General features: G+C 39.2%; 1 protein-coding gene across 1 annotated transcript in view; it reads right to left on the reverse strand.

Annotated features, from left to right (window-relative positions):
- Positions 1 to 6,992: 6,992 nt before the first annotated feature.
- Positions 6,993 to 26,255, reverse strand: part of TAF15 (TATA-box binding protein associated factor 15) — a 29,418-nt gene continuing 10,155 nt past the window's right edge. Inside the window, 12 exon segments of the mRNA XM_024757577.1 lie at positions 6,993 to 7,325; positions 8,675 to 8,741; positions 8,744 to 8,833; positions 8,941 to 9,029; positions 9,146 to 9,227; positions 9,923 to 10,015; positions 12,774 to 12,903; positions 13,954 to 14,063; positions 15,934 to 15,966; positions 16,580 to 16,614; positions 23,969 to 24,089; positions 25,497 to 25,690. Coding sequence (XP_024613345.1) covers positions 7,286 to 7,325; positions 8,675 to 8,741; positions 8,744 to 8,833; positions 8,941 to 9,029; positions 9,146 to 9,227; positions 9,923 to 10,015; positions 12,774 to 12,903; positions 13,954 to 14,063; positions 15,934 to 15,966; positions 16,580 to 16,614; positions 23,969 to 24,089; positions 25,497 to 25,690 — 1,084 coding nt within the window. The 3' untranslated portion in view covers positions 6,993 to 7,285.

Consider the following 26,255-nt stretch of genomic DNA (forward strand, 5'->3'; position numbering starts at 1 on the left):
ACAGACTCTATTTACTCTCTAAGACTGCCTTAGATTCTCCCTTATTTTTACTGAAGGCTTCAGTTTCCCTTTGCCAATAGGACCAATCACACCAATCCCAAAAAGCTACATCCTCCATCAGAAAGGAAAAGCCCAGACTTCAGAGTCAGACAAATCTGAAATCAAATCCTAGGGTCCATTACTCACTTTATCTTTGACTTCGGACAAGTTATTGAACCTTTCTGTTTCCTCACCTACAATATGAACAGATTAATGCATACTACTTCTGAGGGCTCCTATGAAGATTAAACAATAATATAAAGCCTAATGGTGCCTGGCATTCCATAGTAGGCACTCAAATGTGGACTTCTTTTCTCTCCTTTCCTCTCTTCAGTGTTGCCATGTGAGCCCATGACCACCAGAGATTGAAAAAGTCCTTTTACTTCCTCAGTCTTACTGAGTTGTCTAATGAGAGGTCAAGTTCTTCCCATCGAGTAGGAAAGCCCAAAGTGACATAAATGTTCTCTTCTACTTCCCCACATTCCAGGTCCTAGAGTAGTCCAGTTATTCTGAATCCAGCATGGTATATGTCAATGAGATTTATCTGCCCACCTGCCCTACCACTTCCAAATTCATGTTTTGCTTCACAGAGTTGTAAGTAAAAACCAAAAGAGTAGTTTCACTATTCTGGGGTATAAGCAACACTGCCTCTAATAGTGTGGCACAAAGACCAAAGATGGAAAAATGATTATTTTCTTTTGCCCACTCTGTAGGTTTGCACTGGTGAGCAACCTAACCCGAATTTCCCTGGGCCTTGATAGCCTGTGGATACAAACAAGGCCTTATTAATGACATAATTCAGGCTCTCAACTCCTGCAAAGTCCTGCCCACAGATTTCCAACCCCTCCTCTTCCATACTTATGGGTCTCTCCAGGGGATGTCTCATTACTCAGCCAGATACCAGTCTCTGCTCAGTAGGACCTCAATACTAATTTCACCAGTCCTCACCAGAAGATTTAAGGCAGCACCAAGGGGACTTCCCTGGTGGTCCAGTGGTAAAGAATCCACCTTCTAATGCAGGGGACGTGGGTTCAATCCCTAGTCGGGGAACTAAGATCCCACATGCTGCAGGGCAAATAAGCCTGAGTGCCACAACTACTGAGCTCACACGCCTCAACAAGAGAGCCCATGTGCCGCAAACTGCAGAGCCCACACGCTCTGGAGCTCGCGCACCACAACTAGAGAAGAGAAAACCCGCATGCCACAACTAGAGAGAAGCCCACACAGAACTACGGAAGCATGCACGCAGCAACAAAAGATCCCACATGCCTCAACGAAGATCCCACGTGCCACAACTAAGACCCGATGCAGCCAAAAAAAAAAAAAAAGATAAAGAAAATAAATACAATAAATATTAAAAAAAAAAAAAAGCACGGAGCATAAAGGTCTGCATAGAGCACCGACCGTCTGGTATGCCACCAAGGTACCAGAGCCTTCCCAGAACCAGAGCTACCTATATCCAATATTCTTAGAAACACACTTAATCCAAGCTGTGGCCAACTTCTCTCAGAGGCCTGAAATGCCCACTCTTCTCAGCCATCAGGATATGTTGGGATGGATTTTTGGACACCATCCAAAATGTGGCACCATCCAAAATGTAAGTCCCCCTCTTACCTCTCCTCCCTTTCTAATGGGATCTCTGGATACTCCCACTGATGGCAAAAAAAAAAAAAAAGGATTTATACCCTCTACCTCTACACCTCTTCCTCAAACATTCTCCCCCATCTCTGTGCTATAACTGAAACCTTGCTCTTGAACTGGCCTCTTCCTGAAATGTCAGGTGTTGCTCATCCTCTGACATTCCTTCCAATGTCACAATGTCCTGTCATTGTTTCTCCAAGGGTCTTGGCTCTCAAACGAGCTATCCCACCCTCTGGCCCACTTCCCTATTTTCTCTCATTCATTGCCTGAATCTTAGTCTTGCTATCACCATCCCTATGGACAACCATCCAACACCTCAGTTCCTCAGTCCCTCAGCTCAACTACAAAGGCTTTTCCCTCTCTTTCACTTCAGCTACCTACTTCCATGGCCACACTTAGCCCTAGTCATCCCCAGGAATTTCTCCATCTACAAAATCATGAACATCTACTTTCTGACCCAAACCTTCTATCTCTCCAGCTCTTTTTATCCCCACTACCAGGCCTCTGAATCTCATCAATAACACTAAGGTCTTGACTTCCCTACATTCCCCCTGTTAGCCTCCTCTTACTTTTTAAATTTCTACTCAGCTGGGACTCCATCCATCAACCACTATTCTCACTATTCTTATACTTCCACTATCATCTCTCTCTGAGACTAGTAAAATCCCCAACCCTGAATCAAATTGCCTCTGATCCTATAACCAGGTTGCTGATTATAGTGGAGAAAACTCACACATCCATAGACTGGTTCCCTCAAAATACTTGCTTCCTATCTTAACTGAGTTCTTATTGCTGTCTGGCAATTTTATGGGTTCCTAGTTACAATTTCAAGCCGCCTCTGCTCTCTTCACATTCCCTACAGTCTCTTCAAACTTTCTATCCTATTACTCCCCAACTCTCAGTAGGCCATTATAATTTCTCTTCGGGGGGAAAAAAAAAAAAAGACATCAGATGAAATTACCTCAACTTCTTGCCACCTGTTGTAAGAATCCTGGTATACAGTAGTTGATAGCACAGACTCTAAGGCCAGATACTCTGGTTAGCATCCTAGCTCTGTAACTTACTAGAGATGTGATCTTGGGTAAGTTGCTTAACCTTTCAGGGTCTCTGTTCCTCAGTGTGCCTTCTGAAAGCCCCTTTCCAGTAGCAATCAAAATCATTTACACCATTCACCTCTTCTCTGATTTTATATTCAAAAGGAATATTTTTCCCTATACCTCCTTGCCTCACAGCATTGTTATGAGGATTAAATGAGTTAACACATACGGATTGCTTATAATTGCCTGGCATACAGTAAGCTCCCAATGAATGTCAGTCGTCTGTTACTACGATTATCAGCATCTGCACTTACCTTAGCTCCATCACAGTGCAAGAGGCACTCTCCTCTTCCGAGGCAAAATCCTCCACCAGTGTCTGGGTGCCATTCCTTCAAGGAATTTGAGTATCAATTTTCCCCATTTCCTTTCAACTAGTGTATAAACATGATCAATTCCCATCCATCTTAAAAATGACCTCCCACAAACCCAAAACCCTTTCTAGATGCCTCCTCTCCTTAGCTCACCTCACCTCTAATCACCCTTCATAATCAAGATTCTTAAATAGTTGTCCACACTACCTGTCTCCGTTTCTCTAATTTCTATTATTTATTACCCTACTTCAGTTTGGGTTCAGAATTCAATTCTCTACCAAAACTGCTTTTGCTAAGGCAGTAGTTCTCAAAAGGGACAATTCTGCCCCCTCCAAGGGACACTTTGCAATGTTGGGAGACATTTTTGGTTGTCACAATTGGGGGCTGCTACTGGTGTCTTGCGGTAGAGGGCAGGGATGTGGCTAAATATCCTATACATAGCACGGGGCAGCCCTCCACAACAAATAATTATCCAACCCAAAATGTGAGTAGCACCAAGGTTGAGAAATCTCATGCAAAGATAATTTATAACCTCCATATTGCTACATACAATGAATGCTTTCTATCCTTTATGTGACTTGGCCAACTCGAGCACTTGACCCCATTAGTTTCTCCCTCCTTGTAGTCCACTCTTCCCTTGGGTTCCACTGACACCTCACTGGTATTCCCAGTCTGTTTCAGTATCCTCTTCTATTATTATTATTTTTATTTTTGGCTGCACCACGTGGTTTGTGGGATCTTAGTTCCCCAACCAGGGAGCAAACCCAGGCCCTCAGCTGTGAAAGCAAGGAGTCCTAACCACTGGACCACCAGGGAATTCCCTATTATCTCTTAAATATTGGTACTTCTCAGGGTTTTGTCCTAGGCTCTTTTCTCTCTAGACTCCAAAACCATTAGAATCAATTGGGGCTTTTGTTTTTTAAATGTCCCAGGCCTCACAGATTCCACTGTTCTGGAGTGGAGCCCAGACATCTTCTGCATTTTAAAAAAGTTGCTAATTCTAGTATTCAGCTAAGATGGAAAACCACTACACTAGTCTTATTTTAATCATATCCACTCTCATCACTTTAATTACCATTTATATACTAATGACTCAAATCTATAATAATAGAGTCTTTCATTTAGTCAATATTCATTGAGTACCTACCTAGGTACTGGGGTAGAACTCTCATGGAACTTACGTTCTAATGGAGGAGAGAAATTAACCACAAAAAGATTGTTTCATACAGTGATAAGTACTGTGAGGACATCATTAAGAGGTGATGTGTGTGTGACTGGAAGAAGCATTTTAGATACGAAGGTCAGTAAACCCCTGGGAGGGAGGCTGGGATTTGACCCAACATTGTTATGAAAAGGAGTCAACCATGTGAATATGAGGAAAGAGAATCCTGCACAAAGCACACGCAAAGATACTAAAACAGAAGCACGTTTTGTACCATCAAGATTAGGACCAATGTGGTTAAGGTAAGGCTAGTATGGAAAAATATTCTCCTATGAGGTTGTGGAGACAAAGGCCAGATCATACAGGGCTTGGTAAGCCAAGGTAAGGAATTTATAGCCAACATACAATGGGAGGTCACTGAAAGGGTTTTAAAGAGGCATGACATATAGGTTGATTTACATCGTTACCATATTGTTTAGCTGCTGTGTGAAGAATAGATTTTAGAGGGGCAAGATTGTGGGGGACCTATTAATGGGCTATTGCAGTTATCCAGAAAAGTGATGACTGTAGCTTGTACCAGGATTAGAACTAAGAATATAAAGATGGTTTCAGGATATATTTTGGAGGTAGAATTAAAAGGACCTGCAAGTATGGGATGAGTGAAAGAGAAATCAAATGTAAGTTCTAAGTTTTTTATCTGATCTGATTTGGGTAGATTAAGACTGAGATGAGGAAGACCAGGAAGAAAGAAACTGATTTGGAGATCATAAGTTCTGTTCAGTCCCAGCGGAGTCACCAAAAAAAAAAAAAAAAAAGTTATGTTAAATACATCCTAGTGGAAAAGTCAAGTAGGCAGCTGGATATAATGCAGAGTTAAGGGAAGAAGACAGACTGGAGACATAAATTTGGTGTAGTCATCACCATATAAAACCCAGGATAAAAGTGAGTATAGGGGCTTTCCTGGTGGCGCAGTGGTTAAGAAGAATCCGCCTGCTGATGCAGGGGACACAGGTTCGAGCCCTGGTCCAGAAAGATCCCACACGCCGCGGAGCAACGAAGCCCGTGCGCCACAACCACTGAAGCCCATGCACCACAACTACTGAAGCCTGCGTGAGCCCGTGCTCTGCAACAAGAGAAGCCACCGCAATGAGAAGCCCATGCACCACAACGAAGCTTAGCCCCCACTCACCGCCACTAGAGAAAGCCCGCGCACAGCAACGAAGACCCAACGCAGCCAAAAATAAATAAATACATTTTTTTTAAAAAGTGAGTATAAATAGAAGAAAGGGGATCAGAACAAACTGAGAAACTTCTAACACGTAAAGGGCAAGTAAAGCTAGCAAAGGAGACAGAAGTCAGTAAGGAACATCAGTGGCACGTAATGTTCAGTGCTGCTGTTCTCTGAGCTGCAGATTTGCACACCCAGCTGCTGACTGAATGTCCCTACTTGGAAGGGACATTCACAAGTGCCCCAAATTCTACTTACCCACAACTGAATTAATTTCCCTCATCTTACTCCCAAACCTGTTTCCTTTTCCAGTGTTTCCTATTTCGATGAACAGCACATCTACCCAACTGCCCAGGCCAGAAACCTGACTCTTTTCTCCCCACTACTTCTGACATCCAGCCAAATCCCATCAAATATCCCCCTTCACTTCTCAAATCTATTATCTCCTCCTCATCCAGTCACTATCTGAGCTCAGACCTGTATCATCTCTCACCTGGTATACCATTTTGTCTCCAGTCCAGCCTCTCTACTAGGCAGCCATAATTATCTTTCAGTTGATTCCACTCAGGTCAGGCCATTCCCCTGCTTAAAATCTTTTAATGACTCCCCATATGGAGGCAGGGGGAAAATGAAATGCAAGGACCTTATTGTAGAGCTGGCTTACCTTTCCAGTCTTATCTTTTACATGACCATTCTTAAACTTCTCCCTCCAATCACAATGCACTACATACAATTCTCAAGGGCACAGCCTGTTCCTCACTCTTTTAACTCCTGATTTATTAGTATTTGTTCATGTCAGTTTTCTGCTGGGAACACCAATTCCTCACCCCAGCCTCTTTACTTAGCCAATTCCTACTCTTCCCTCAAGGCTCACCAAGCTTTCCCAATCCCACATGACTGGATTAAGTATCCTTCCAACCAGCCCTCAAAGCACCTTGTACTATTCTTACCAGAGCACTTATCAGACTATATACTCTCTGTTTGCTTGATGAGCAATATATCCAGCATCTGATGCAGTGTCTTACCCTTGGTAAGGGTAGGAAAAAGTTTTTAAAAGAATATCAAATAACGTATTATGTATATTGGTATCTTAACCCTGGTTTGTCAAACCCTTACTCTTCCTTCCTAGCCCTTGGACCCCCATATTCCCAGCGTCTAGAACACTGCCATAAATAAATGGTTCTCAGCTGTAAACCTGGTTTTTATCAAAACCACCTGGTGATCTTAAGCTAAATTAAGATTCCCAGCTCTACCTCCCCACATCCCACCAATTACTGATCCAGTAGACCTGGGGTGAGGCCTAGGAATCTGGAATTTTGACAACCTCCTCTGGTGGTTCTGACATGCAGTCATGCTTGGAAACTACTATTCTAAATGGAGTAGGAACTCAATAAATATGGATGGAAGTAACATTTTAATTTCATGAAGTAGAATTCATTTCCTAATTCTTTAGAGTTCGAATCTGCTGTGACTGCATCCTGAGTGTGACAGAACAATGCACTAATGTACAAAAGTCCACAAAACAAGCATCCTTTATTGCAGTATTACAAAACACTTTCCATTTTGGCAATATTTTACAACGCACTTAGCTTCAAGGGTTGGGAAGGAGAAGGTTGGAAACTAAAGGGGGATATTTTGATGGACATTTCTAAAAGGAAAACTGTCCCAGCCCTCCCACCCAAATAAAAATCCAAATGTCACTTAATCTCACTACACAAGAAGAGGCCACGAGGAAAAAGCAGCAGGCAAAACTCTGGCAATTTCACTATGGATCATGTCAGAGACAAAGGAACATTCAACACAGTCATCAGTATGGTCGGTTGCGCTGATCATTTCTGTAGTCGTTTCTAGGAATGAAAAATAAAGAGCCACACTAAATTCTAATTTTCTACCAGGGGAAAGCATCAGACACTTCTTCAGGGTGCTGGTGACTGGCATCAGCTTGACAATTTCTATAAGAATGACACCATGCCTAATATATTTCTCTGCTCCTAGAAGGTGCTTAGTAAATGTCTAATTTATCAGCTTTAAGACATACAAAGTTCCTAGAAGCCCTGCTATCACTAACTCTCTTAAAAATGTTTCCATCTAGAATAAGGACTCTAAGCCACTGTGGTATTTCAGGTCAGAGACTGCCATTCCAGCACTCTAAAAAGAAAAGTAGTAGAGTGGAATAAGCAAGCAAACACTTTCATGTAAGAATTCTGGACCTGCCACTTACTATGCGATCTTGGAAAAGTTACTCAACATTTCTAACTCTGTAAAATGGCAAGTACATCTACCTCTGGGGTTGACAGAAGGACTAGAACTAAAGTATACAAAGATACTTCCACAGGATTTGCCACACAATAAGAAGTGTTTAATAGATGATAATTACTAATAGCTAACAATTATACAGTGATTACCATGGCCCCATGGCATGGTTACCATGGCAACCATTGTAACATAATCTAATGCAACTCCAGGAAGGAGATATCATTAGCCCCATTTTACAGATGAGAATACTGATGCTCCAAAGGGTTAAGTAACTTGCTTATCAAGCAGCTAATAAGTGGTGGAGCCAGGATTTGAAAGAAGACAGTCTGTCTCCAAACTCTGTGCTCTTAACTACATGCTTTACTAATTCTTGCTACCCTATATTGTCTCTGGCACAGTAACTGAAGTTATTTTACATCACTGGTTATTCAACTTTTTTTGCCTCTATAGCTTTCACGTGCACAGCACACTCCCTTCAGTACCACCAGTGATTTTCATCTGGAAAAGGTGTAACAGAATCTCCAGAGAAACAACTGCAAGGTAGCACACGTGATTTGCTAAAAAAAAAAGCACACTCCTATAAAAGCACACTCCTATAAAAGGTGTGCTCTCCCCTCACTTAGATTAAGAATCCCTGATTTACATACAGTTTCAAATCATCTCTCAATCTCAATTATCTTTAGCTATGAGAAAGAATACACACACATTTACCTACATTCATCCAAATATAAAGATCATGAATAAGAATTTCCAAAACAAATTTTAGGAATTGCTAAGCAGGAAACTAAACGGATCTTCTCCAACCTAACTGAAAGAGTTGACAATGGGAAATTCAAGTTCTAAAAAACTGGACAGGAAGAAAATGTGATGAAAAGGGCTCAGACTCTAAAATCTAAGAGCAGTGAGGTAGAAAGGTTAGCATGTACATTCTAATACTCACCTTCCTCCCATTTTGCCTCCATAGCCACCTCGGTCTCCTCCATAGCCGCCGCCACTCCTGTCTCCTAACTTCGGTCTCCACCATAGCCGCCTCGGTCTCCACCTCTGCCCCCACGACCTCTGTAGCCCCTCTCTCCACCGTAGCCTCTTCCCCGGAAATCTGCAAGGCAGGAATGCAAACTAGTAAGGCCAGCAGAATAATGGAAAGTCTCCTTAATGCCAGTCAGAAGATTAACAGCATGCACATGCTGTTAAAGGCTGACCCACCTCCTCCTAAGGGACGAGAGTCCTCTGGTCTGGGCTCACTGCACTGGTTGCAAGAATTCCTTCGAGCAAAGTTCATATTCCCACATGACCTGAGAAAGGAGGAAAATAAAATGCTCAATAGTTTCCAATGGATTCAGAACCCCCTCTTGTACCTTCCAACCCCAATCCCAACTCTTACATCTACCAAAATAAATGGTATACTTACGGATTAGGGCAAACCCAGTCCCCACTTTTGGGGTCTCCACCTCTCCCCTGAAAGCCTCCACGGCCTCTATATCCTCCACGGCCTGGGGGAAGTAAGGAGTGGGGAGGAATCAGTAGCAGACATTAACAAAGCAGAGGAAAACCATCAGACGAAAGAACTAAGAGCAAGTGTTCATCAATAACTGGGCAGCCCCCCCTCAAATTAACCCCTTATGGCAGCACTCCATGATTCTTTGATTTGGGGCTTTACTTATTTAGTCAATGCAGGAGATGTGGAAGAAGACCCCAAGGCACACATTAAAGTGCAAATAATGCACTAAAAAACTTCGAAGTCCACTTTCTAAAATGCCCTCCTTAGTTTGAGAATCTCAGGGATAAAGGTTAAGTGAGAAGACATATTCCAAATTTAAGGAATTAGACACAACGGAAATGAAAGAGTTACAAGTAACTATCAACATATCAGGGAACTCCCAAACTGGTCAGATTAACTACCTAATTAGGTATCATTTAAACAACTACCTCCTAATGTCCAGGTGAATAACAAACTGCTTTATATAGCTTTCCAAAGAGATTTCTGGAACCTTCTTCCACCACTTTCTTAACTATTATGACACCTTATTTACCTAATCTCCTATTCTGTACCTCACTTTTAAGATAGAAGGAAAAAGACCAATAGGGAGAGAGAAGTAGTAGCAAGTTCACACAACAGGGACAGAACATGGACTCAAATCCAAACCTTCTGTGTAATACCCAGGCCTGTGAGCAATAAGTATTTTACCTCGTCGCCCACCTCCACTTCCACCTCCTCTCATGAATTCAGGTCTTCTGGTGGCAAAGGACACTTTAATGATGTTGCCATGGAATTCTTTTCCTAAAGAAAAAAAAGAAATGGTTTTGCAGAAATGCTATTCTACATCTCCACCTCTCAAAAATATAAAACTTACAAATTTTTAGTTTCAGAGGAATAACTGACATGTCCTCACAGAAATTCAAACACACTAGTGTTCCAAAGAGTCAAGGTAACTGTACTAGAACATGACACAATCTACTGAATAGAGCAGATCTGTCACAAGGAGACAGTCATTTCTTACTAAGCAAAAAAAACAAAAAACAAAAAAAAAACCCATCTAAAATTTTACATGAAAATGCCAAGTACAGAACAATGTATGTAGTATGCTACCATTTCTTTTTTTTAAAGGGAATGAGTGTGTATGTGCATGCATGTGCACACATATGCCTGTCTATACACTGCCTATTGTGCTTAACTCTCAGTAGGTGAAAAGGTGGAAAGGAAACTCATTTTTTACTATATACTCTTGGTACCGTTTGAAATGTTTTTTACCTTAGACAAGTAGTATCTTTAAAAATAATGTGTGCAAGGCTTCCCGGGTGGCACAGTGGTTGAGAGTCCACCTGCCGATGCAGGGGACACGGGTTCGTGCCCCGGTCCGGGAAGATCCCACATGCCGCAGAGCGGCTGGGCCCGTGAGCCATGGCTGCTGAGCCTGCGCGTCCAGAGCCTGTGCTCCACAACGGGAGAGGCCACAACAGTGAGAGGCCCGCGTACCGCAAAAAAAAAAAAAGTGTGCATATGTGATTACTTATATACATGCATACATACACATATTCTGCTGTCCCAGGGCCTTAGAGACAGAAATTTTCACTTTATATTAAATAAGAGAACTGACATATAAGGAAAAGGTGCCCAAGGAGTCATAAAATAGTTATAAATCCAGGAGTCTTAGCACTTTCACCAAAGTCCTAATTGTTGTGACTGGCAACCTTCCACAATGTCAGATGGTATGACAAGCACTTTTAAATAGGAAACCCATGGATCAGTATTTTAAAAGCTGTAAAAAGACCTGGTGAGAGCCGAACTATGGAGTTACTGTTAAGAGGCTCATTTGCCCTATGGGGGAAAGGCACAATAATTTTTTAACATATCATAAGCTATGATAGTTTTATGATTCACAGAAACTATGACACAAGCAGAAAAGTGAGGGAGAATGGACCTAGCCTTCAAGAGCAAGGTGATGGGGCCTGATTAGGGCCAAAAAAGTAAAGAAAATGGAGGTGAAGACAGAGTTATCATAACCTCATCTGTGAAGAAGTAAAGAAATGCAATTATGTCTTGCAAGACACAGGTGCAATAATCTTGGAACTGGAAGGGACCACAAGTGCCTGTCAATCCAGCATAGTTTAGCACTTCACAAACAATGGTGCTAGACTGCCTGAGTTTAAGTCCTGACCCTGCCACTTATTCTGTGGTCTTGGAAATTATTTATCTTCTCTGTGCCTGAGTTTCATCATCTGTAAAATGCTAATAAAAGGGTACATCTTATAGGGTTACTGTGAAGATCAAACTGAGTTAATGCACATAAAGTTCTTAGAACCATGCCTAGCTCATAAACCACAGTAAACATGCAGTAAGTGTTAGTTATTATTAAATTAGGGTACAAAAAAAACAGTGAATTTATAATAACATGGGGAAATGACTATGTTAAGACGTTAAGTGAAAAAAAGCATGAGACAAAACTATATTTGGAGTATAATGATAAACTATTTTTAAAAACTGGAAGGAAGGGGCTTCCCTGGTGGCACAGTGGTTGAGAATCCTCCTGCCAATGCAGGGGACACGGGTTCAAGCCCTGGTCCAGGAAGATCCCACATGCCACGGAGCAACTAAGCCCGTGCACCACAACTACTGGAGCCTGTGCTCTAGAGCCCACGAGCCACAACTACTGAGCTCGCCTGCCACAACTACTGAAGCCAACGTGCCTAGAGCCCGTGCTCCACAACAAGAGAAGCCACCACAATGAGAAGCCCGTACACCACAACGAAGAGTAGCCCCCGCTCGTTGCAACTAGAGAAAAAAAGCCCGCGCACAGCAACAAAGACCCAACACAGCCAAAATTTTATTTATTTATTTATTTATTTATTTTAAAAAAACTAACTGGAAGGAAAAGTTAATACCAGTAGTTGTCTCTATGTAGAGAACTATGGATGCTTTACTCCTTTCTTCTACTCTCCCATATTTTCTTATTTTCAGGGGGAAAAAAAGTCTTACTGTTTCTTCTAAGTATGTATTAAGATTATATTTTAAGGGAAATTAACCTAAATTTAAAAAGAATATAGTCAACCAGGCCAACCCTCTACATCTCTATCAGGGTGGTCTTAAGCACAAAGCATGACATAAGGAAATATTTTAGACAGAGTTCATCTCATTTCTAAAGGTATGTAAAAACTCTGGCCTGTATTCTCAATAGAATATCTAAAAAAGTAAACATGAAGATAATCACCGTCTACGAGAACATATTTTGACTTCAATACTAGAAAACATTTATCCAAACCACAGGTTGAAAACGATATGAATGAGGGACTTCCCTGGTGGCGCAATGGATAAGACTCTGCACTCCCAATGCAGGGGGCCCGGGTTCAATCCCTGGTCAGGGAACTAGATCCCACATGCATGCTGCAACTAAGGAGCCCACATGCCACAACTAAGGAGCCTGCCTGCTTCAACTAAGGAGCCGGCAAGTTCAACTAAGGAGCCCACCTGCCACAACCAAGAGCTAGCACAACCAAATAAATAAATTTTAAAAAAAAGAAACTATATGAATGAGGTATACCATCAAACCAGTCAATGGCTGCCTTAGCTGAAGGAGGGTCATCAAATGATACTGTTGCCTCCCCTTTTGGCTTTCCTGTGTCCTTGTCTGTGTACAGATTTATCATTGGTTTTCCAGTCTTCTTATTTGTCTAAGGAACAAACAAGTGGGTGTCAGTATTTTAAGAAAAAGTGATCATGAACCACATAGATAATTAAAATTTTATTTTTAAAGGAATTTACATATCCATACAATAAATACTATCAACTTAACATAAAAATGAAGTTATCTGTAGGTTCTGAAAAGGAAAACTCTCTAAAATACATTAAGTGAAAAACAAACTAAAAAAATGATACACAGTATATACTGTTTTATCCATGTATAATTTCTTTAAACCCACAAAAAAAGAAAACATAGGTAATACTTCATATAAATATATACCTTGTGAAACTTAAAAAAAAGACCAGGAAGAATGTTCACCAAGCAAATAAATAAATTACCATTAAGGCGTACACACTGGATTTTGCTGAGAAGGGAGTGGAAGACAAGAACTGTGTGAATTTTTTACATATTTCATGTGTAATTAATAATTTCTTAAGAAATTTTTACTCTCCAAGAAGGAGAAAAAAAAAAGTAATTCCACGGACACGAAAACAAGGGCAACTGCAAACTGATATCAGGCAAATGCTTCAATCTACTAACACTAATCTAAATGCTTTCTAGTTGGAGATGAAAATATATGCATGAAACAAACAGTGCGTGAGACACTTAAGTACAATAAAGTTATGAAATAAAGCATTATTATATTGGGCAAATATATAGCAGACATTAAATACCAACATAAAAAGTTGTTAGTAATAACTTGGGTTTTCATATGTTGGCATTTCAGAATATAAAAATGTTTTCACAATTTCATTTGGTTCTCACAATTTTAGGAGCTAGGCAGAGACTATGTTTAGAGTCCTAAGATTGAAAGCCAAAGCTGTGGAAGGCTGTGGAAAGGTACACACAAGCGAGGAATAAAATCTTCATGTACTTTAGCAAACTTAGCAAAGGCCTACAGACATGGGTGAGCATGTGCATCAGGGAACTTTAAGAGACAAGCCTTACTGGAGTATGGGCTTATTATGTAACCTAAGTATCTTAACCAGAATATGTTGATAATTATGAGATTTTCAACATAAGCCAATTTTTTACTCACCTTGATAATTCCTATTTGTTTAAAGAACTCCCCCACTTGATCTGTAGACACACCCTCCCCAAGTCCTTGTACAAAGATTGTGTTGTTATCTGAATTATCAGATTCTGAATCTATGGGGAAAAAAAAACCATGATTAATTTTACATATTCCTTAGGTTTACTACATCCTATTTAGTAATCAAGAATAATAATTTATTATTCAATATTCAACTATTTCTGTGACCAAAAGGAGAAAGGACCAATATACGAAACCTCTTAGATAAACATGTAAAGTGGTCATAACAGTTATTTGGTAGGTCAATTCTCACAACTAAACTTCACGTAAAGTGGATCAAGTCCACACTATGTCAAATACATAGACCAATTAAGGGAAATCTTACAAATCTCACTCTTCAGATTCAGATACAGGACTCAAGCTCAGGAAGAGATGAAGAAAGTTAGTATAAAGTAGCATTCCTTTCTTTGGAGAGTTTTAATTCTTTCTGGCTAATCAATACTTTTAAAGCTTTCTAGTAGAAAATTGCCCAAATCTGACACTTTGAACTTCCAAGCAAGCCAAGCAGAATTGCTGGTTTCCCATTCATTGCAATAAGCTTTATATATACCAGAGAGTAGGGGCACCTTGACACACACCTTACCTTACATGCACACTTTTGGATTAGTATAACAAAATAAGAAAGATGCACATAAATTCAGTCCATCAAGGGATAATCAGAAATTGCCATCCATATAGAATACTTTAGCATCTTAATAAAAACAAAAGTTCTGATTTCAATATATACAACTACTGAGCCTGCACTCTAGAGCCTGCGAGTCACAACTACTGAGCCCGTGTGCCACAACTACTGAAGCCCACACACCTAGAGCCCGTGCTCCACAACAAGAGAAGCCACTGTAATGAGAGGCCCACGCACCGCAACGAAGAGTAGCCCCTGCTCACCGCAACTAGAGAAAGCCAGCGCACAGCAACGAAGACCCAATGCAACCAAAAATAAATTAAAATTAATTAATTAAAAAAAATTTTGGCTCAAATAGATTTTTAATCTCTACATAACTTTCAAAAGGCTCCAGGCAGCCTTGAATTTCATTTGAAAATATAAAGGTACATGAAATTAGTGACCTCTGAGGACTTCCCTGGTGGCACATTGGTTAAGAATCTGCCTGCCAATGCAGGGGACACGGGTTCGATCCCTGGTCCAGGAAGATCCCACATGCCGTGGAGCAACTAAGCCTATGCGCCACAACTACTGAGCCTGCGCTCTAGAGCCCGAGCCACAACTACTGAGCCCACGTGCCGCAACTACTGAAGCCCGCGCACCTAGAGCCCCTGCTTCGCAACAAGAGAAGGCACTGCAATGAGAAGCCCGTGCACTGCAACAATGAGTAGCCCCCGCTCGCCACAGCTAGAGAAAGCCCACGCGCAGCAACCAAGACCCAACACAGCCAAAAAAAAAAAAAAACAAAACAAAAAGAAAGGCACATGTAGAAAGAAAGATGTTTTGTAAAAAAGAAAAAAAAAAGAAAAGAAATTAGTGACCTCTGCCCAGAGTAAGACAATTCTCTCATATATGAATTCAGGTTTCTTAGGCCCACTGACCAGACTATCAATCCATTGTAATATTTTCTTAAACACAGCTATTCTAATTCCCCAATCATACCAATTCTCTCATACTTGATTTGCAGTAATTAAACAAATAATGCTAATTAGCAGTACAAAATCAAGTATTTCTTCACAAAAGAAAAAGTAGAGAGCATGGGAAAGCACAAACATAGTTATGTTTCCTAGCAAACTTTCCAATCAATCCCGCTGAACTTTTCTTGCTGATACATCTTTAGAAGTGAAGCTCCCTGGTTCTGGCAGCATTATCAAATCAAATCTTCTTCCTGTACTAACTCCTCCAAACACACACACTTTTCCTTTGAAAAAATGGAAAACTAACATTCTCTTAATGGCAGAGTCACAAACTACCATAAACCTTACCAGCATCTGGTCTGGGTCCATAATCCCTGTGACCTAAGGGAAAAGAAAAAGAAAAAGAAAAAGAAAGCTATTTAAGGCAACTCATAAGAAATCATTTAAAAACAGTAATAATAACCAAGGCATGAAAAGTCAATACTTCCAAAATCCTTGTAAGTAACCATCACAGATTTACAAAGTAAGTATATAAATTAAGTTTTATTAAAAGTTTAAGAAATCAAGATGAATGTCAATATTCCCTTAAACTTGTCCCAGACGGCACCAGCCACTTTGGCATTACGCTAGTATCACTTTTGTTAAGCTCTGGTTGTGAAGGCTGATTGGAAAACCGTAATAATTTAAAAACACCATGTCAGCTACCTTTATTAAAAAACATATTGACAAAATCCAGTGAAGGTCTCATTCATTGGTCACCAGACTCTTTCATGCAAATTCACTGTGTAGAAACCCATTGGACTGTTTGAGATCAACTTTGTCTTTTTAATATTTTGAGATATATATATGCATATATATAATTTTTTTTTAAGCACACAACACACACCAGCCTCAACAGAGTAAGAAAGGGCTTAGACTACATCTGCGGGATATTGGTGGCTTTTAGGTTTATATAGCATTTCCACTGAAACATTTTGGGATACTCAGCACTTACCACCAAAATTTTTGAAGCCACCGCGGTCACCACCACTGCAGAGGAAAAATTGAAGAAATGATTTCTTCCTTAGGTCTCTAATGTGCTGAGCCCTGGGCTCAATCTATACTTAACTGTCACAAGTAGAGCGCCCAGGAAAACAGTAGCACCTCTAACTTTCCAGTAAATTTCATTTCATAGACTTCAAAATGTTGTTTTCACCTAAATGTTTCCCCAAGGATCTATTTCCACAAGGGTGCCTTTTCAAGCTTATTACAGAACATACCTAATATACTCTTATTTTAAAATTTTCCCAACCCCAAGCCAAAGGGATAATATTCAAATCCACTTAAACTGGAGGCACAAGAGGAAGAATGCTAAACATTCTTTCCAAGGGGAAAGAAATCATTTAAAAACAGTAATAATAACCAAGGCATGAAAAGTCAATGGGACAAAGTGAGAGTGGTGTGTACATATATACACTACCAAATGTAAAACCAGAAAGAAAAAAAAATGTAAAACCGATAGCTAGTGGGAAGCAGCCACATAGCACAGGGAGATCAGCTCGGTGCTTTGTGACCACCTAGAGGGGTGGGATAGGGAGGCTGGGAGGGAGGGAGATGCAAGAGGGAAGAGATATGGGGATATATGTATAGCTGATTCACTTTGTTATAAAGCAGAAACTAACATACCCTTGTAAAGTAATTATACTCCAATAAAGATGTTAAAAAAAATTTTTCCAAAGTCCTTGTAACCATCACAGATTCACAAAGTAAATATATAAATTAAGTTTTATTAAAAGTTTAAGAATTCAAGATGAATATCAATATTCCCTTAAAGGGAAATATTTTTGTTATAGGGGATATTTTTGTTAAATATGAGAAAAATACTAGGAGAAAAATATAAAGCAAGATTAAAATTCTGATAGCAGAATGGGAGAGGTAAAAACTTGAGCACTACGTTCTACTGTGATACCAAACGGTGGGTTTTATGAGATGAAGAAAAAAGTGAGGTACAAATATACACAAAAGTGAGACTGAATGAAAGCGGTCTTAAAAATTCAAATCATTCAGATATCTGGTAAAATGAGCACTAAAAAAAAGCATAACTTTAAACTGCCCTCCTATTCCATGCCCACTGCAACATGCTAGCTCTCTTCACAGCAGAGCTACTGACATTCATGCTGCCAAATGCTCTTGTACACCAATCAGTAGACCATATCAGAGACAGAATGCTACATACTCCACAAGAAAATGACTTTATTTGGCAATTTCCACTGCCAGGTAAGTCAATGGCCCTTGTGTGCATAGCTTCATGTAAGAAATCTAAGATCTCTCTTATCAAGAAACTCTTTAAATGCTCATACATTGAAAGCTTGTTTCTCTTAACTGAATTATGTAATCCTCTAAGATTCATGTGCTGACATAGATACAAAAACACCCAAAGTTTTCAGATGGTGATATCTAATTTTCTAATACTACTAATCTTCTACTATAACCCAAGAAACTAATCCAATATACTAATGTCTCTTCACTGCTTAAAAGCCTCTGCTTTAGTAATAACCCTGCCCTCTAGATGGCTTTTCTTGAGCCATCCTGAGAAAAACCACTCTGACTAAATGAGAAAGAATTTTTTCTTTAGAAGTCTATTCTACTACCTTGACGTAAAAAAAAAATTCCCTTGCAACTAGCATAGGTATGGACACACGCAACTTAACTCGCCATTAATTTTTATTTGATGCCCAAGAAATCTAAAAAGGAGAATAACAATATTTCAAGGCTATGCAGACAAAGCGAAGCTCAGGTCTTTCATATATATAGTTTCCTATTGAGTGTCTAAGACCTCTCTTTCAGAACATCACCCAAGCCCTCCCACCAACCCATACTTCTAAATGGCCTATATATCATAGCTTAACTCTTTAAGGAAAGGAAGCCAAACAGAGTTCTGAGATTAAATTGCTGAAAATCTTATTAGAAACAAGATATCTCAGGTTTCTTCAAAGATGATCATTAGAATTCTAAAAATGATGAAAAAAGAGCTAGTGAAAATATTAAATCGGGCTTCCCTGATGGTGCAGTGGTTAAGAATCCACCTGCTAATGCAGGGGACAGGGGGTTCGAGCCCTGGTCCAGGAAGATCCTCTGTGCTGCGGAGCAACTAAGCCCGTACGCCACAACTACTGAGCCTGCGCTCTAGAGCCTGCGAGCCACAACTACTGAAGCCCACACACCTAGAGCCCGTGCTCCGCAACAAGAGAAGCCACCGCAGTGAGAAGCCCGCGCACCTCAACGAAGAGTAACCCCCGCTCGCTGCAACTAGAGAAAGCCCGTGTGCAGCAACAAAGACCCCATGCAGCCAAAAATAAATAAAAATTTTTTTTAAAAAAGAATATATTAAACCCACATTCCTATGTCAGGACGTTAAAGTACCCAGGATAAAGTATTTTTTTAAAATAGGATATTTGCACAATTAAGTGCTGGAAGAGGCACCACTTAATTACTCTGCTGCCAACTTAACCAAGTACCAAATTGTTTATCTGACCACAATGGAGGGAAAATATGCAATTTCATATATCAAGTAGTTCCTAAAATTTCTATTCTGGCCAGCAATATAACTTTGAACAATTTTTTAAAAAAGGACATACCCCTGGTAAAATAAAAAGGATATAAAACAAATGACACTTGAATACGTTTATAATTTTCTATTCCTCCATACAATGGCATTTTAACTTAAGTCATCATTACTGAGCATTTCCTTTGAAAATTCAGCAGCTGAACACTTCAAACACAATGGCCGTAAATATGGAAACACCCGTAAGTACATTCGAAAAAGTACTAGTCTTCAAAGTAGGAGTCTCAGGGTATAGTCTTAACTATCACTAATCAATCTTGAAAATTTGGACAAGTCAGTAATTCTCCCTAGGCTTCAGTTTCCTCCTTCGCAAAATAATGGTCTACACCCTTACTACCTGAAAGGTGGTCTATGGAATAGCAGCAAAGGCAGAGCCTGGGAGTATCTCAGAAAAGCAAGCTCATCCCAGACCTACTAAATCAGAATCTGCATTTTAGTAAGATCCCCAAGGAGTTCATATGTACATTACAGTTAGAGAAGCACTGGTCTAGATGACCTATAATTTTATGTGAGGCTTTCTTTCAAGTTCCAATGTTTCAGTCGCTTTTCTCTTTCCTTATTAAGAAATTTTGTATTAATTAATTATAGTTCCTTACTAGGAAATTTATTATATTAAACACAGCAGATAAACCTCAAATAGTACCACTATTAAATCAGTTAACAGAAGATGGGCCTGTGGTTAAGAATCTTTCTTCAAATCTGCAGTCAAGTTACATGTCCCTTTTCCATAAACTAAGTTAAGGCCCCACTAGCAAATTAAGACACAAAGGCATGTGAACATCTGAGTCAAGATGTTGCCACAACAAATTTGTTTTCCTCCTAGAAAAAGAAACAAACTTGTACACATAAAGAATTTCTGAAGTAAGGTCATTTTAATGTAAAGAAGTAGAGGTATTTACTAAAGACATAATATAAGAATACTCAAAATTTATGGCTGAGTGCCCCCTGCATAGGAAAATCAATTGTGTATTCTTGACTCAACTACAGAAATCGTTGTCCCAAGTTCAAAACCACAATGAGCAGCCTACTCTAGGGTAGACTCTGAGGGTTCTTTCACTGTTACAGCATTACATATTTAGAGACGACAGTCAGCTTTAATTTCAGGTGCTTGTCAAGAAAGAAAATATACTTTGACACAATATCTATTCCCAAAATTTAATTTTTAAAAATCCAAATATATCTATATTCAAGGACTAAAACTGCCAAAAAGTAAAAGGACAATATAGGAATCTTTATTCCCAGAAAATTCAATACACAGAGAGAAAAAGGAACTTAGCGAAATATTGAAAAAGATTAGTTTTTTAAAAACTGTTCTGTGTTTGATTTTTCATACTAGTAATTTACCAACATTTCAGAAGGCCAAGAATCTACCATTCTAGAGCTGCACTATCCAATACAACATTTACTAGCCATATGTGACTGCTGACCTTTTGAAATATGGAGAGTCTAAATTGAGATGTACTCTAAATGTAAAATACAAAATGGATTTCAAAGTCTTAGTATAAAAAAAAGAATGTGCATCATCTCAATAATTTTTATACTGATTACATAAAATATTTGTGATGTTAAATAGATTAACAGATTAAATAAAATATATTATCAAAATTAACTTCAGCTGTTTATTTTTCTTAAAGTGGCTATTAGAAAATTTTATATTACACATATGGCTCACAGTTGACACACATTATATTTATATTGGGCAGCACTGGCGGGACTATCACCAGCACACATGCACATTTTTAAGAGAGCTATTCAAAAACTCTTATAAGGGCTTCCCTGGTGGCGCAGTGGTTGAGAGTCCGCCTGCCGATGCAGGGGACACGAATTTGAGCCCCGGTCTGGGAAGATCCCACATGCTGCGGAGCGGCTGGGCCTATGAGCCACGGCCGCTGAGCCTGCGCTCCGCAACGGGAGAGGCCGCAGCGGTGAGAGGCCCGCGTACCGCAAAAACAAAAAAACTCTTATAAGAAGACATTCAAAATTTAAAATAACTTTTTTGAGACTTGAGATATTAAAGCCTAAAAAATCTACTTAACTTGATGACATGCTAATAATGGAAAATGGTTATCTATAAAGTTCTAGTAATTTTGCAATGCATTCAGCACAATGCTAAAGTTAAAAACACTGAGAAAATTTATGGCTTCTAGTCCAGAAAATTAAGCTTCTAGTCCAGTAGGAGGCCACTGATTTATTTTAGATAACAATTAGAAATTCAATCTTTTTTGCTGCAGCTGCTTTTTTAAAGAAAAACACTGTTTCCTATAGTCCCTATAGTCTTCACGTTTCTCTTCCAAAATTGGAAAGTTGACAGCTTCCTTTGGTCTGAATTCTTCCTGCAGTCAAGCAATCATACAACTTGAGTCTAAGAATGTCATATCCTTTACCACACATCCCACCTTCACCTGCAAACTGTGCCCCTTCTTTAATTATAAACCCAACTAATGCCAGATATTCTTCAAACAGCCCTGAAAGGATCATATTTTCAACCTTGCTATTTTTAAGTAAGATGATTACAAACACAAATGGGAGTGTCGATGAAGACTAACAAAAAATGTTTGGGTATTTCTGGTACTTAAATGCAAAACCAAGTGTAAGGGGAAAAAAAGCCCTGAAACTGGGCTTTTTTTTTTTTTAATTTGAAACACTTCACCCCTGTAAATAAGCTAAAAATCACATCCTGAACAAGATATTGTGGCACATGAAAATTATATGAACTTCGTATTTCAGTATCCATAAATGAAGTTTTATTGGAACACAACCATGTTTATTCATGTATACAGGAGCAGAGCTGAGCAGTTGCAAAAGAAACCGCATGGCCTGCAAAGCCTTAATTATTTACTATGTGGCCTTTCACAGAAAAAGTTTGCCCATCCAATATAGAGAGTAAGTATAATCATCCACATAAATTTCTTAAAAAGGCCTTTCATGCACATTCCATTTGCTGGCTAAGGGGGTGGGGTGGGGGGAGGGAGGGAGTATACAGACAGCAACTGGGTAAGACCTCTCCCCCAAAAACCCTACCCTGACTTGAACCAGATCACCATCATTTTGACCTAATACATCCTGGGCTTCTACACAAGATTTTGTTTGAAGAGGTTCTAAAGTTAAATAAAAAGATTTGAAACTCAAAAACTTAGTTCATGATTCAGTACCTGGGCCAAAAATTATACTGAAATGTTGCCAAAGAGGTTTATCGAAGTGCTTAAAACTGGTATGTCCAGGGTTGGTTAAGATACAGATCTTCCCTCTTTTAGCAGGAGGATCACTCAAGGTCCTTTCAACTCTGATTCTAAGATAAGTCATCTCTCAAACACGAAAACATACTTTTAAAGACTTCCCTACCCTCCTCCTCCTGAAAAGTGGGGTTCTACCATTCTCAGTCAGACACTGTCATAGTTTCAGAGATAATCTATAGATATAATTTCCTTAGGAAGGAAATTAAACCTATGATATGCTGTAAAACGTATAGCATCCCAAGGCAGCCAATTATCTAAAACATATTAACCAGAAAATCACATATACCTGTTCGTTATCTTGTTTGGGATTCTGTTTGAGGGAGCGAGGCTATTAGGTAGAGAGTAAGCACCATACCACTCTATGTTGTTCACTTACATCCACATGATAATGAAGAGGCATACAATATACTTGTTTTACCTTAATAAATTGACTTCGGCTATCAATCGAAAGACATTTAATGTTCAAGTCTTATAAAAATTTATCAAATATGTTTAGACTTTAGATTTGCCAGACCAAAGCACTATACACTAAACAGAGAAAGTCAATGAGATCAAATTCCTGGCTCACTTGAAAAATTAACAGTGCTGTATGTAACTGATTTTCTCAGGTCACCTCAGGGAACAAACAGTCCCTAAGAAGCAAAAGAGTGACCTGGTATTGATATAATATTGTCAGTTAACAGGCTGACAATTTCAATTCCCAAGGAACACAAATTATCTTTTAAGCCTGTATATTGTACACACGAAATGTGCAACCTACAAACCTCATCTGAGGACAATAAATGTCAATTACTTTTTCGTTCCTATATTTAGAGCAAAAGTGCTAGACTTACACATATATTTGAAAGTAATTTTAAAGCCACCTTTCATAACATATGCCATAAATACCAAAACCTGATAACACTAACAATGGAGAAAAGGAAAGCTGAATTAAAAAGTCATTCCTTTTCCACAGCTTAGTCTAGACAAAATATGCAACGGTATGTGACATTGCACTAATTATCTCAATAATTGTTTACTTAAGAATGTGGACAAAATAGTTCAGTTACACAAAATCTTTCTCTCATTTGCCAACCCCAAATTTATAATCTGCTATTGCCTCCTAATATTTTCCCTTCCCAAGGGGATTCAAGATTAAAGAACAGCCTCTCCACCTTCCAATCTAGAATTAACTTACCTTGTATTTTCTACATATAAAACACTTGGATTTCCCAGAGTCATCTTTTAAAGGAGTTTAGAGTCAATAGTTCTGGCAGGAAAAACATAGTTAAGTGGTTTAACCACACCATAGTAGGGGACTTTTCTCCATTGGTATTTAATATATACCACATAAACTAACGGCTAACAAAGCCTATTTTGAGGTAATTTATGTGACATCTTAAGACTGAAAATAAATTTTGAATTTCTGTCCTCTTCTCTACAACATAATCTCTTTTATAGGCCTCTTAACTAAATCAGATGATGGAATCGAACCAGCTAAGTAACAACAACAAAAAAAAGAGAGAGAGAGAAGAAATGTAGACATCTGTACCTAAAAACTTACCTTGATCCTGTCATAGGACCTCTTCCATCCTTGTCATATCCCCCACGCCCTCTACCTCCTCCCTGTGACCCGCCATATCCTCTATTATCTTCTCCATACCTACTCACATCACGACGGTCATCTACAAAAAAGAAAATTAATACATACATACATAAACAACTTGAAATTTCTGACAAAGGCTTTCCACAACATAATATTAAATAGCTCTTTAGGTCACCTGTGACCTTCAGAAAATGGCACATGTGCACAAAACTCAAATGCAAGTCATCATTAGCACCATCTGGGATTAAATGTATGAGACTTATACGTGTGTCAAATTCCATCCTACCAAAGTCAGAAAGCAAAATGGTGATGCGGATATCACCATTTGATGTGATGATAATATGGGGTAGTTTGAGTAAAGTACATTAGGTACAGAACTCTAATAAATTAAAAGAATACCCTGATCTTAGGGACTTCCCTGGTGGCGCAGTGGTTAAGGCTCACGCTCCCAATGCAGGGGGTCCGGGTTCGATCCCTGGTTGGGGAACTAGATCCCACATGCATGCCGCAACCAGTTCACATGCCACAACTAGGGAGCTGGCAAGCCACAACTGGGGAGCCCACCTACCACAACTAAGGAGCCCACAAGCTGCAACTAAGACCTGGTACAACCAAATCAATCAATCAATCAATCAATCAATACTTTTAAAGAATACGCTAACCTTAAAAGTTATTTTTCATGTCGAAAATATTTCAGTGTAAATCAAACACAGACAAGGAATAACTAGATTTTCAAACTGAGAGTTATTCAGTGAATATATTCAATGAAGAAGATATTCAGTGAATGAGCTTCCACTCTTACTCATTCACTTGTTCATTCATTCAACTATTCAACAAATATTTATCAAGCAGGTATAAAAATGAGTAAGGCAGGACCTTTGCCCTTGAAGCATTCATTTTTATGGCTGATCAGATTCCTAAATATCATGATATATATGAAAGAAAGAATGACTGGTCCTTCTTAGTTGAGGTTAGAGAAGGCTAATATAGGATCATAATTTCCTCAAATCACATATAGCACCAGTACCAAGACAACTGGTAGCATGGACTTCCCTGGAGGTCCAGTGTTTAAGACTCCGTGCTTCCACTGCAGGGGGCACAGGTTCGATCCCTGGTCAGAGAACTAAGATCCCACATGCCACACGGTGCGGCCAAAAAATAAAAAATGTTTAAAAATTAAATTAAATTATAAAAAAGAACTGGTAGCAGCAGTATTCATTGTCAAATGATCAGCTGACTGAGACAACAAAGGAAATTCAAAAACTCAGCCAGCAAAAAATCACGTGACCATCTGGAGTCTCCAAGAAGTTCAGAAATATCAATCTAATAAACTAGTTTTGATGGACATGAGACAGAACATATGTTCAGGGTGACTCTAAATTCTTACAAACAGTTGAAATCCTCTGTGGGTCTTTTAATACAGAATTCAATACACAATTCTATGAAGGGAAAAAAAGGAAAAATAATAGAGGTCAGCATATCTTACCTTGTGTGTGGTGGCTGTAATTTTCCCTTTGTGAATGGTAGGATTGCTGGTTTTGATTATAGGAATCATGCTGCTGATCATAATTTGACTGCTCGGCATAAGAGCCGTGATGTTGATCATAGCCTGACTGCTGGTCATATGAATCTTGATGACCATAGTCTGACTGGTCATATGAAGGCACTCTTCCACCTTGGCTAAACAGAAATCAAGAACTTGAGCGATTTTACAGAAGGACTGTTTACTGCAGCAGGCTGACTGAGACTGATTGCTATAAGAGGCCTGCCCAGCTAGACCTCATCCACATTTACTACCCTTTTCTGGTAGGAATCATTTAGCTCTTTTATCTACAGAATCTTATCACCAATGGAATGACTTTCAAACAACAGTTCTACTATCACTGAAGAGGTGTCACATCATGAGAAAAAACACACACACCTTTGAAAACTGTAGAGAAGCAAGAAAATCACTATGGTTTTTATCATTTCCTTGAATTAAAAAAGAATTAAAGATGACATAAAGTACAGTAATATGTCTGACTCTTTAACAAACATGACACAGCAAGTGCTGACTCCTTTTAATAGTTACACTAAAAGGCTCTATCTCAGTTTTAACAACAATATTATTTAATAATATTTTGGGGACTATTTTCTTATCCTTAGAACCTTACCTTTAGTACATTCTTCTAAGCATCTTCAATAATAGTAAATTTTAGAAAATAGCAATAAATCATTCAAAGTTTTAATCTGCTGAGTAAGAGGA

Source organism: Neophocaena asiaeorientalis, unplaced genomic scaffold (genome assembly GCF_003031525.2).
Source record: "Neophocaena asiaeorientalis asiaeorientalis breed wild unplaced genomic scaffold, Neophocaena_asiaeorientalis_V1.1 scaffold327, whole genome shotgun sequence".
In the NCBI taxonomy this organism is placed as follows: domain Eukaryota; kingdom Metazoa; phylum Chordata; class Mammalia; order Artiodactyla; family Phocoenidae; genus Neophocaena; species Neophocaena asiaeorientalis.